At 42.4% G+C, this 14,228-nt stretch overlaps 1 protein-coding gene across 1 annotated transcript in view; it reads right to left on the bottom strand.

Annotated features, from left to right (window-relative positions):
- The window catches only part of LOC145356590 (cytoplasmic phosphatidylinositol transfer protein 1-like), a 348,840-nt gene that overhangs the window by 35,622 nt on the left and 298,990 nt on the right, over positions 1 to 14,228 (bottom strand). The window contains exon 6 of the mRNA XM_080209373.1: positions 8,705 to 8,800. Coding sequence (XP_080065499.1) covers positions 8,705 to 8,800 — 96 coding nt within the window. The remainder of the gene's footprint in view (positions 1 to 8,704; positions 8,801 to 14,228) is intronic.

Raw genomic sequence — 14,228 nt, 5'->3', positions numbered from 1 at the left:
CTGGATTAAATTAGCCTTTTTGGGTGTGAGAAAATGTGATGCAATTTGCAGGTTGCACATTTATATAATAGGGGAGTGAATTTCCTCCAAAAAGTCAAAGTGCCCAATGGGTGGGAAAATGGGATGTTTTCCTGAACGTTTTTTTGGGTGAGCTGAGTTTCATGAATTTATGGCAGAGGCTGCCAGGTAATTCACGCCAGTGGCCGGCAGGGGTTGGGGGGGGCATGGAGCCTAAACCCGCATATGGGGGTGAGGGACACAGAGCCTAAACCCACACATGGGCTGTTCTCCTAGTATACTGGGAGATTGGCTCACATCCCCCTCCTCCCTATTGCCGACCTCCCAATTGTCCTGATTCTCGATAGCCGGCCCTGACCTCCGATGTCTGGCTCTGACCTCTGATGGCCAGCCCCGATCTCCGATGGTCGGTCCTCACCTCCGATGGCCGACCATGACCTCCAATGGCCCACCCCAACCTCCGATGTTTGGCCCCACTGCTAGTACCCATCCCTGATGCTGTTTCCCCCTACCTTTGCCTAGCTGTGCTCCCTCAGGTCCTGCTCCCTTGGCATTGACCTGTGCCTGGTGAGTACTGCCAGTGTGCCAAGCTGGCACTGCTAGGGGGCCGCAGGGTACTGTCAGAGTGCCAGGTTGGCACTGCCCAAGGGGACTGCCCCCCCCCCCCCCCCCCCCCAGTCCCCAACTTCCTGGTGGGCTTCAACAGTGTCTGGTCCTGCCAGCAAGTTCATTAGGTCAGGTCCCTGTTGCTGGGCTTTGTTGTGATCCCCACTGGTGCGGACCTTCACCAGCAAGATCGGAAAGCCAAGTGAGTCCAGCCAAAGCATCTGGATCTCGTGAAAAGAATTTAAATGAGGCGATGAATATTAAAATCAGCTTTGCGCCGTCCCCCAGCATGAGGCTGATTATGTCAAGAAAAGTGGACTTGGAGGATCATGGCTGGCTGGACAGTGGACACAATTCTCATTTTTGGCCTCCAGCTAACATTTCCTGCCCTGCTATGCTACTCGACCAGCCTAGCAGGGCGGGAAAATCATGCTCATGATTTCTACTGCATTTCACATCACCCTAAGATGAGGTCTTCCCTACTCCCGGGAAACTGCAACAGTCTGTAATCACCCTCTTGGAAGTGTACAATTCAAATGACTTCTTCATGCTTCTTTCCTGTGAGGACCTAGTCTCCAGCCAGCATCTCCATATGACAGTCAAACACTTTACTGATCCTGCAATAGATTTTTTACCAGAAATAGACTCTCTCTTATCTGTGTTGGTTAGGGAAACACGCAACAATGCATCAATTAATCTTTGCAATTAGTATCTTCCACTATCCTAAGTAGTAAAGGAACAATCCATTAATGTCACCTTTGCCTTCTGCGGGAGATGATCCCTTCTGTGCACTACGTGAAACAAAATCATGAACTGATTCTTTGCAAACAGATTTGTGATGTTGCTATACTTAGTGCACTCAAAGATTCTTCTGCCTGTGTGTCAACTAATCTGAGTAGAAGATTAAGCACAGCACTGCTAACCAGCCCACCTTCCCTGCATTAGTTCACTCAGAACATTGAATAAATGGGTAACTTGTAGAAAGGTCCAATCAAGCGAAAAGAAGGAAATCAACCTACTGCTATTTCAGTTCCTTTAATTTTCATCAAGTAACGCAGTCAATGCGTGAATTTGGATCAAGATGACCTTTTGGCCAAGTTGATTTATCTGTGCAGCATTTTAAGGCACAGTTTGTTGCTGCAGGTATTTTTCGTTGTTCTTCACCAGCAATTTCAACTTTATTCTTTTATTTTTTTTCTCAGTCAGCACTGCATCAAAACTTGACAAAGTAAATCTCTAATTTCACTGCACAGCATTAAAACCCATATTTGATATGTAATTCTTATCCTCGTGATATTTTCTACATTAGTTAAGTTCTCAGTTTAATTGGGAAATATATCAAATCGAAGAGTTTTTCTTTAATAGTCACCAATATGTACTGCATGGTTTAAATGCACTTTATGAAACTTCTATTTATCTTTTTCATTTTCCAATTAATCTAAATCAAAGCATTGATTAGCGATAAAGTAATGTCAAATCATTTTCCTCAAATACAGAAATAACCACTTAACTAAATTCTTAAACTAGGAATTGGAAACTATTTTGTTAAGTTCACATAACTTTGATTCCCCAGTGAATTAGAATACAATTGCACTGTTCATTAAAAGGAACACAAGCATTGATAATGTGTGACCCATGTAATATCCATTTGAAGTTTGTTAATGATATATCATGCAGTGTGTGAGCGTACCTCATTTAACTGCATAGCAATCCCTTACCTTAATTTACCAAATTAATGAGCTGTTTGACAAATATAGATGAATAGACGTTTATTTGTGAGCATTTGTCACTTTGTTTTGTGATTAAACACACCTTGTCTGGGTCTGTAAACCCATGATATAACATTGCTGATGTCACACATGGGGTATGTTATTTATTTCACTTTGTTTTTGCATATTATTTCCTTCCTATTCTTTTTTTCCCACACCATGTAATGTTCTCAGGCCTGTGCTATCCTATACTGTTCATACTGTGTAACTGACTGCAAACAGGTCCAGAACAGGAATCAAGATTAATGATCCAGCCAATTTTTTCCCAATCCGGTGGGGTTGCACCTGGCTTGAAGGAGTTAATGGCCTCAACTGTATAAGAGAATTGAATTCATATCAGCAAGGAAACAATCATCCAAATATCATGCTAAGAAATTGTGCACTTTACAAGTCATCCAGGGAGAGCATGGATTACCAGCATCATGACCCTGATGTTGCAGGGAATCCTCCTGGCTGCACTGCTCCAGACTGAGACAGGCAGTTACCTGCAGTAGAGGGTATCAAGCCAGCTCATCTTTTCAGAGAGAATAGGAACCTTGAAGGTATATAATAGTGTAAATTTGCTTGCATCTTACTCACACTGTTAGGTTTAATATTAATGGCTCCTCTTAGCCAGTTCCTCAACCTGGCCTAATCGTGTTGTCAACATTCACTGTCTAAATTAAAACGGCAACGGATGAACGAACACCACTCGACAATCACCAGGCAGGAGTGTTCTCTTCCTATTGGAGAACACTTCAGCAGTCACAGGCATTTAGCCTCTGATCTTCGGGTAAGCATTCTCCAAGGCGGCCTTCATGACACACAACAGCGCAGAATCGCTGAGCAGAAACTGATAGCCAAGTTCTGCATACATGAAGACGGCCTCAACTGGGATCTTGGGATCATGTCACACTATCTGTAACTCCCACGACTTGCCTGGGTTTGCAAAATCTCACTAACTGTTCTGGCTTGAGACAATACCATTTCTTTAACCTGAGCTTAACCCTCTCTCTACTCAAGTTATCTGTACTTTTAAGACTTGATTACCTGTAAAGACTCGCATTCCAACCATTAACTTGTAAATCGAGTTTGTGTCTCTATATGTCCTGTTTGTGAACACAACTCCCACACACCTGATGAAGGGGCTGTGCTCTGAAAGCTAGTGGCTTGTGCTACCAAATAAACCTGTTGGACTAAACTAAAATATTCAAAGATAGTCAATGGCAATAACTAAATGATGTTTAATATTCACGATAATTGTTCTATTAGGTTATTAAGCAGGATGCTGTGTGATTCCTTCTTTAGGGATCACAGTACCTACTCTTCAAGTTGTTGCCTCTAATTGAATTTCTTATACTGAGTATTAGAACATAGCACAAACAGGTCCTTTGGCCCACAAGTTGCGCCGATGATATCCAAACCTACTAGGCTTACCTACAACCCTCAATTCTATTAAGTTCCACGTACTCATCCAGAAGTCTCTTGAAAGACCCTATCGAATTTGCCTCCACCACCACCGACGGCAGCCGATTCCACTCACCTATCACCCTCTGAGTGAAAAACCTACCCCTGATATCTCCTCTGCAACTACTCCCCAGCACCTTAACCTGTGTCCTCTCGTAGCAACCATTCCAGCCCTTGGAAAAAGCCTCTGAGGATCCACCCAATCTATACCTCTCAACATCTTATACACTTCTATCAGGTCACCTCTCATCCTTCGTCTCTCTAAGGAGAAAAGACTGAGCTCCCTCAACCTATCCTCATAAGGCATGCCACCCAGTCCAGGCAACATCCTTGTAAATCTCTTCTGCACCCTTTCAATAGCTGCCACATCCTTCCTGTAATGAGGCGACCAGAACTGAGCACAGTATTCCAAGAGAGGGTCTTATAAAGCTGCAACATTATCTCCCAACTCCTAAACTCAATCCCTCGATTGATGAAGGCCAGTACACCATACGCCTTCTTAGCCACATCCTCTACCTGCGAGGCCTATTTAAGAGTCCTGTGGACCCGGATCCCAAGGTCCTTCTGATCCTCTACACTGCCAGGAGTCTTACCCTTGATATCATACTCCATTATCCCATTGGACCTGCCAAAATGGATGACTACACATTTATCCGGGTTGAATCCATCTGCCACTTCTCTGCCTAGTCTTGCATCCTATCTATGTCACGCTTCAACCTCTGACATCCCTCCAAACTTTGTGTCATCAGCAAACTTACCAACCCATCCCTCCACTTCCTCATCCAGGTCAATTACGAAAATTACAAACATCAAGGGTCCCAGAACAGATCCCTGGGGCACTCCACTAGTGACTGACCTCCATGCAGAAAAAGACCCATCTACAACCACTCTCTGCCTTCTGCGGGCAAGCCGGTTCTGGATCTACAAGGCAACAGCCCCTTGGATCCCATGCCCTCTCACTTCCTCAAGAAGTCTTGCATGGGGGACCTTATCGAATGCCTTGCTGAAGTCCATATAAAACACATCTACCGCTCTTCCTTCATCAATGTATTTAGTCACATTTTTAAAGAACTCAACCAGGCTCGTAAGGCATGATCTGCCTTTGACAAAGACATGTTGACTTCTATTCAGCATACTAAGCTTCTCTAAATGTTCATAAATCCTGTCCCTCAGAATCTTCTCCATCAACTTACCAACCACTGAGGTTAGACTCACTGGTCAGTAATTTCCTGGGCTATCCCGATTCCCTTTCTTGAATATAGGAACCACATTTGCAATCCTCCAGTCCTCCAGAACCTCTCCCATCTCCATCGATGATGCAAAGATCATCACCAGAGGTTCTGCAACCTCTTCCCTGGCCTCCCACAGTAACCTGGGGTACATCCCATCTGGTCCCGGTGATTTATCTATCTTGATGCTATTCAAAACTTCCAACACATCCTCTTTCTTAATGTCCACATACTCAATCTTTTCAGTCCACTGCAAGCCTGCAGTACAATCACCCGGATCTTTTTCAACTGTGAATACCGAGGTAAAGTATTCATTAAGCACCTCTGCTATTTCTACCAGTTCTGTACAAACTTTCCCACCTTCACATATTATAGTTCCTATTCCTTCACATCTCATCCTTTTACTCTTCACATATTTGTAGAACGCTTTAGGGTTCTCCTGAATCTTACCTGCCAAGGCTTTCTCATGACCCCTTCTGGCTCTCCTAATTTCCTTCTTAAATTCCTTCCTATAAGCTGTACACTCCTCCAGATCCCTAACATCTCCTAGCTCTCTGAATCTTTTGTACACTTTACTTTTCTTTTTGACTAGGTTCATTACTAGGTTCATTATTGACCTGTGTCTGGAAGCACATCCCACATGCTTTCCAATGTATTGATTAACAACTCAAATTTCAGTTCAGTCGATCACAATGCTTTATTCCATTAAAAGCAAAATTAACAAAATGCTGTAATTACATAAATTAAAACTATCCTTGTGTGTGTATGTGACATTATTACTCATCTGTCTTCAGGTTGGTCAGGCCTGGTGTTGGGGTACTCCTTTGTGAAGTCTTACTTCAGGCCATCATCTGATAGTCACTCCCAGTCTTTCTCTCTGTGGGTTTTCCTGCTTTGAAATTTCTTTTATCCTCCTTTCTTCACAGCCACTGGAATTCGACTCAGCAGTTGAAATGCAGTGTATTGTTAATCAATTTATCTCCTGGGCCCATCCTGCTGAATGGCGAATCTTATATCCTGTCCTATTCTACACAACTGGACACGAAGTGTCCACCTCCCAGGGCTCATTTCTGGCTCAAAATGTAATTTGTTTTGTTGTGGTGTTGTTATAATTCAATACTCCACATCTTGCAGTTTATTTCCGTGGGCTCATTGTCCATCAGGAATATGATCAGCAGTCTCTAGTAATGAAATTAACTTCTTACTGGGTGTCACACAGGGGTTCCTAAACTGGGATCTATGGAACCTAGGGAATCTGTGGGAACCTCCCAGGCAGTCTATGGCAAGACAGGCATGTCTTGAAAAATGCGGCAGAGCTGCTTATCCAGTCAGTGGCTGGTTTCTGGAGAAACCAGCGTGTGTGCATGTACGTGTTCAATCTGAGAATCAGCTTTTCAACATCACTCCTCCCATTAAAAATGACAAAGAGTATGACTTCATTTTTTTTCAATGAAAGAACTTTTAATGAGCTTGGATGGAGCAGGAGTCTGGGAAAAGAGGTGCCCCAATAGAGCAGAACTCAAAGAGGGCAGGAGCCCGGGGACAACAGGTGCCCTGATAGAGCAAAGCTCGAGCAAGGCAGCAGACTGGGAAAAGAATGCTCCGATACAGCAGAACTCAAGGAGGGCAAGGAGCCCGGGGGGAGCAGGTGCATGAGGAGAGCATGAACCATCTCCACACACCTGCTTACTTTTGATCATAGCACCTTTGACAGTTATCATGTTGCCAACTAAAGGCCACCCTACGTCACAGACCCCATTGGAAGGTATTGGATACCTCTAGTTTGAGAGCCACTGATTTCAATAATGTACTACCTGATGTGTAGGGGGCTGTATTGAGTCAGGCACTGCGACTGTGAAAAGGAGGGAATCAGCCAGCCCTCCTGTTCTTGATTTTTATCTACCCGCTTCTGTGGGAAGGCGTTTTGGTCCACAAGAGGAAAAACACTCCCAATACTCACATAACCACCATCCAACTTGACTTGATGTGTTTTTGAGAATGTCAAAAAATGATCCAAGTGTATTGAGGTTTGAGAAATTTGGAAAATATAAAGGTTGGGCTCAGCATGAGTATAGAATGTGAAGGAAATTCATCATGTACCAGAGCAGATTAAAGAAGGCGAAGATAAACACAAAATACTATGGATACTGCAATCTGACATAAAAATAGAAAGATGCTGGAAAACCTTAGCAGATCTGACAGCATCTGTGGAGAGAAAATAGAGCCAGAGTTTCGAGGCTGGATGACCCTTCGTCATCTCGACTTGAAACATTGGCTCTACTCTCTCTCCACAGGTGCTGTGAGACCCGGTGAGATTTTCCAGCATTTTTCTGCTCCTGTGTTTTTAAAGAAAGTGAAGATTGATTAGGCCACAGGTTCACAAACTTTTCCACTCTTTTGACATCCTAAGAGTTCTGAAAGAACCCCTGGAGGTACTTCCAGGTTATACTGAAGAATTAAACCACAAAAAATTGGCTATTATTGCACAATAGGTATAAACATACTAAAACAAACATAATTGATGTTTCTATGTCTTAGGTGCATATATTATTATAATTAAAAAGTTCTGTTATTCAACAAACATTTCCAAATCTTACCTTCTTTTTGTCATTGATGTGGGGGATGTCCACTCACAAACACTCCCTTACCACTCTCACCCTCACCTATGGGCAGCACAGTGGTTAGCACTGTTGCCACACAGTGACAGGGACCCAGATTCAATTCTGAACTTGGGTCACTGTCTGTGTGGAGTTTGCACTTTCTCCCCGTGTCTGCGTGGGTTTCTTCCAGTGCTCCGGTTTCCCCCCACCGTCCAAAGATGTGCAGGTTAGGTTGATTGGCCATGCCACATTGACCCTAGTATCAGGGGGATTAGCAGGGTATATGGGAATAGGGCCTGGGTGGGATGTAGTCGGTACATGCTCGATGGACTGAATGGCCTCCTTCTGTACTGTAGGGATTCGATGATTCTTCTTCTCTTATCAACACCCTCACCCACACTCTCTCCTCTCAGGTTTCCATAGCCTTAGCTCTATTCAGCAGTGGAATAAAAGTGGATTGTTTACTACCTAAAAATGACTGGCATGATTTCAAATAGCTTGTGTAACCAATTTAACCTAGTTTGCAACAGCATCACTAACTTCACCTATCAACAGTACTTTTCACTGTATCTTGGTACATGTGTGTACATTTTACATAATAATAAATCAAATCAAATATTTTTAAATCCTAACATCTCCGGCACCACTGCTCTATTATTTTATTTTCTTACAGATTAAATTTTTTTCCAGTTTTACACTCATTAAAATCTCTGTCATAAAAAATAATCGACCTCAGTTAATACAATTCTCAGTTTTTCCTGAGCAAAAGTGCAAAACCCCACATCCTATTCTATCAGTGAGTGCAGTGTCACACAGTCACTGGAATCTTGCCATTTACATTGTGTCCCACTGTGGGTTTCCCAGCAGCGAGGAGTGTGTGCAATAGGAAACTCATTGACAACAATGGTTCCATAAGATCCCGTGGTCCCAGCGTGCTATCTCCCACTGCCACCAAACTCTCTGCTGAGAGGAGGAAAATTCCATTCTATGCATCCAAAATTCCATTCTATGCATCCAAAATAAAATGCTCGCTTACCTCAGAATCTTTGTAATAGCGTTCTGGAATTTCATCATATGCAATATCAATGAAACAGACATCTCTTTCAATGTCTTTTGCTTCAGAATCGAAGATCTGCAACATATATACAGTAATGTAAAATAATAAAACATATTGTCTACATGCAGAGTGTAACAGACATCTCTAAGTAAATTAGAAGATAGCAATTTAATCATGGAATTGAAATTAGGCAGCACAGGTAGTATCACGTTGAAAAAACAGGAGACATGCATACTCAATGATTAGCATTGAACTAGATTGGGGAAGAGTGTGATATAGGTCTTGGGATGGTAGTTGACTCATTGCTCAGGACTTAATGACATTCAGGTTGGACCACAAACGATAAGCAATATTTGACATTAGCTTTTCAGAAAAAATTGTTTGCCTTCTAGATTTTAAGGATTTGAAATGAAGAAGATGTCAATCTGGAACAAATATCTAAAGCAAAAAGGCTGAGAATCACATATGTCCACTTTACCTAAAGTAGAATATGATGCAATACACAATATATGACCATGAAGAATGCAGTCCACTTTATAAGGCAGTTAAGTAATTCTAATGATGAGACAAATTGTACAATTCCATATAAAAGGTGTAGGATTTCCTTTTGTGCATGTGAAGTAGGTAGCTTATTTTGTCTGCAGTACAAATGCATTAAATGATATTTGAATTTTTATTGTGGAAATTCAATTTCTATGGCTATAGAGCAGAACAGTAAAATGTTTTCTGTGAATGCTGTGAACCATGCAATTCAAAAACAGTGTCACAAGTACTAATGATCAATCAGACACGTTACTATGGGCCAATCAAGTGCAGGATGTAATGGCTACTATCAAACAATGAGATGGCTGGACATGGATAAAAATAAATACTTTTCAACTAACATTTCTGGAACTGTAGATTTACCACTACACAGTTGCATTCTGAGTATTACAACACAGATGCAGACGTCCTTGTTTCATACACAGCATGGTAGCCACAAATCATTGCAACACTTCTATTATATAAAAATTTAAAACAGTATTTACAAAAGGAAAATATGTCAAATAAGAATCACCATTAGATGGAGCCTGAGAACCATACAAGGTGAAATCTGCAGTAGCATTCGGATTTAAGTTAGTCTAACCTTTTTTTCAGTCTCTGGCAGGGTCTCCTAGATGTCATTCACCATTTTTTAGCTAGAGTGGACAGATCCATTGGTGTAAGTCTGTGCTAATGCTGTTCTTCAGCTAATTATAAGAGGTGTTTAAAAGTTGGAAAGAGTGTCTTCTCTTCCTATATTCCTGCCATTCCTATAGGACACTATAAGTAACATTCCATGGGACAGCAACACATTGAGACAATTATCCTGTATTGATATTTAAGTTAAAGAAAGAGGTAGAAATATTTCAGGAATGTACATCAGTCCCTGTAATAGGAAGCTAAAAATAGTTTGTTCCAACTTAATCCTGCAACATGTAACTAAAGTGATTTGGAGGTGGAGTTCGAGAACAATTTCAGAAATTTATTTTCAACAATGCAGTTAGTACAATGAATGATCAGAACTTCTTAGTGAAATAAGCTGAATTTGCAATATTGGTTACATTGGCAATGGAGGAAAACGTTATTGTTGGGTTGTGCTGGAAAATGTGTTCCATACTTCTCTTCAAGACAGGCAAGATACAAAATATCAGGGATTGATATTCTATTGCTAATCTGGTCACAAAAGAAAATAACAACCCAGGTCTAAGGAGCATGCAATTATTTATTCCACTATGGTCCCAAGAATCTTAATTTAAGCCTGCAACATGTTAGGTGGACTGACTAGGGTAAATGCCTGGGATTACGGGGATAGGGCCTGGTGGGATTGTAGTTGGTGCAGACTCGATGGGCTGAATGGCCTCCTTCAGCACTGTAGGATTCTATGATTGTATTAAGCCACTGAGGACTGCTATAGCACTTTTAGTTCTTTGTACTGTTAACTTTTATATTTCATGTCCTTCCATCACTACTGATTTTTTTCTTCAAACACTCTGACCTTTGACTGCATTGTTACTTTTATTTTTCCATTCTGAAATCAGGCATGAAGGTGAAAGAATAAACCAAGCATTATTTTGCTACTCAGCTACCAGCGACAAAAATGTTTCAAGGTCAGATGAAGAATTGGACAAATGTTACACCAATCCTTGCATACACTGACATGACAACTTGGTTCTGTCTCAACCTCACACAACTGCCCCCAGCCTAAATCATTACACAGTTTTGTTCCTTATCATCACTATCCTTTCAGTAGCTTGGAGCTGAACACCAAGCCAACGTCACTTTCAGAGACACTTTTGTGCTGGGACACTGGACTCTGTGAATTAACTAAGGAAACTTACTTAATTTGGATCCCAACATTTCTTTAGGGCAATCAATTATGTTATGAGTTTAAGTTTTGTGCTTATGGTTCCATAGCTATTTAACCAAAATACAAACGTAGTGATTTTGTTTTGAGTATGTACAATCCTGTAAGAAGGTGCACCGTCTTTTTTTCCAGGTTCCACCATGCAGGCTTTTCTTTTGTTAGAGGTTAGATAAACAGGGTTGTTATGGCACAGGGGGCCCAATGTGTCCATGCAAGTCTCAAGAAAACAATCTAGTCAACCCCATTACCCCACTCTATCCTTGGAGCCCTGCAAGTTTATTTCCCTCAAGTATCCATCAAGTTTCTTTTTGAAATCTCAGATTCATCTCTAATTCCACCAACCTCATCGGTAGCAAATTCCAGATGATTATCACTCTCTGCATAAAGAAACTTTTCTTCACACACCTCTTATCCAAATTCCCAAAACCTTGTACCATCAGCTCATGGGGACAACTTTTGCTTGTCTACTTTATCTAAACTTGTGATAATTTTGTAAACCTTTATCAGATCTCCCTTCAACCTCCTTTACTCCAAGGAGAACAATTTCAGCTTCTCCAAGACCTAACCTTTTTGCTAAATTCCTTCATCCCTGAAATTATTCTGGTAAACCTCCTTTGCAACTTCTCAACCACCCTCATACCATTCCTAACGTAAGCTTTATAAAGGTTTGGCAAAGTGTCACTGCTATTGAACTCAATGGAACCTATTTTACCATTCTGATTCTAAGTACTGGGTAGACTTGAAACTGGGAGTGTTTCAATCCAATTTCTAGACCCATTCTGAGTTACCCTTATACGCATTCTGCCTGCAATTCCGAATCGTGCTGCACAAGCCTGTGGGCAGGCTTAATCTGCCCGAAACACCACAGCTCCAATTGGTGCCTCCAACTGTGCAAGCACAGAAAAAATGAGAGTTTACTATTCCTCTGCCACTTCCCTCCTGGGCTGGATAATGTCTTCCCGCACCCTCCCCAACATTACTGACCCTCTTGTCACCCAGACCGACCGTGGCTCCATCCGCCCTTTCCCCCACCAATCTCAAGTAGAGTGGCAGCGGACCCCCCTTGCCTCCCACTGATCTCAGGCACAGCGACAGCAGACCCCCCCTTTCCTTCGACTGATCACTGGCAGAGTGGCAGCAGACCCCCTTTTACTCCCCCCCATCGATCCCAAGCAGAGAGCCGCCAGGTCCCCCCAACCCCACCTCCCTCCACTGATCTCAAGCAGAAAGCTGTTGGACCCACCTCCCCCTGCCCCCATCGATCTCAAGCAAAGTGGCAGCGGACCCATCTTCTCAACCACAGCCATTTTTGGGCCTTGGTAAATGGGGAATTTGCATGGAGGCAGGCACAGATCGCACTACTCGTCTGATGCCCAATTGTATCAACTTTACGCGCCTGAAAATGGGAACACAATGGTAAAATCGGGCCCAATACCTGTATTTATGAAACCCAAGATTCCATATCCTATGCTAATGGCTCATTTAACATATCCTGCCATCTTCAGAACTTTATGCACATTGGACTCTACGGAGACGATCTTACAAAGAAATTCAAAGTCCAGCAGGAATGTGAAAACGCTGATCCTTAATGCAGAGTACATAGCGCTCCCCCATCCCACCAACCTGCTGCCCTGGTCTGTGCCACCAATAAGTCCTGCCCCCTCTGGCTCCACCCCTTGGCAATGCCCAGTGCTAGGTTGGAGCTGCCTAAGGGGCAACTCCTTTTTCCCCAGCCTCTCCCAGGAGGCCATCATGACTGGCCACTGTCGCGGGGCCCAGCAGTGATTCTCACCAGAGAGAACCTCTCCCGGCAGGGCCACAGAGGCGAGGACAATAGCCTTCTGGGCTCATTAATTTCATTCTAAACACGTGTAAATTTAATTTAAATAAATTATTCAGCCTCATGCCAGAAATGGGTGCAAGGCTGACCTTACCAGATATCTAGTGCTGGTAAGATCGTGAGAGATGAGAAATTGGGCATGAATCTGATTCCTTGGCTCTCTTGCGATCTTACCGGCTCACCCTGCCCATTGGCCTGTGGGGCGTAACATTAAGATCACCCCAATATCCTTATTTAGAACTATGTATTAAGTATATATTACCTCCTTTTTTCTCTGCCAAAGTGCATCATAGAAAATCCCCCACACAGAAAGAGGCCATTCAGTCCACTGTGTCCATGCTGACCTACCCAGACTAATCCAATTTTTCTGCACTAGGCTTGTAGTTCTGCAGATTGTGGCTTTTCAAGGAGACATTCAAGTGCTTTTTAAAATGTGAGAGATTTTGTCTCTCCAACTTCCAGATCCTAATCACATTCTGAGTGAAGAAATATCAATCAGTTCCCCTTTAATTCTTCTATCAATTACTTAATCTATGCTCTTGGTTTTTGACACCCTTGCTAAGGTAAACTGGTTATTTCTATTAGCTCTAGTCCACCAACTCAATAGTTAATGTAATCCATTCCAGGAAGCATAGTGATTAGAGTTTAAGTGACAATTCATTTGAGGAGAATAACAACAACTATAGTGATGGTAAGACTTGTACAATTTGGCCATTGAACTATGGCATTTACCTATGTCAAATTACCGGGAAAAAAACCATTATATAAAAATCTATTAAAAAAATTGATTGACAAATGTGATATTTGTGGCCAGTTAAGTCAGTTGGCTGGATGGCTGGTTTGTGATGAGCGTGATGCGAACAGCGGCTGAGGCTACGAAGGCCTCACCTTTTCAATCTTGCCCTTACTTGAGGTGTGGTGCCCCTAAGGTTAAATCAGCACCTGTCAGCTCCCTCTCTCAGAAAGGAGGAGGGCAGCTTATGGTCCTGTGGGACTGTGGCAACTTTCATTCACTGGTGGCGGGATGGGTTAGGTTGTATAAAAGATAATACAGGTTTTGATCTCATCAACAGTTAAATAATGAAAATAACCAATGCAGTTCTGCACTCCAAACTGGGATAAAGAGGAAGAGGTGATTCAGCCTCTTGATCCTGCTCTGCCATTTAACTAGAGATTTGATCATTTTAACATCAGTCCTACAGAGACCTCGCCTTCATCCCATAACATATGTAAAAACAGTCCGCCCAGACATAAAATGTGTGACGTAATTGAAATAC

This window comes from Carcharhinus amblyrhynchos, chromosome 21 (genome assembly GCF_965287045.1).
Source record: "Carcharhinus amblyrhynchos chromosome 21, sCarAmb.v2.hapA, whole genome shotgun sequence".
Taxonomy (NCBI): Eukaryota; Metazoa; Chordata; class Chondrichthyes; order Carcharhiniformes; family Carcharhinidae; genus Carcharhinus; species Carcharhinus amblyrhynchos.
The sequence above is the reverse complement of the archived record's forward strand: the minus strand, read 5'-3'. Positions and strand labels throughout refer to the sequence as shown.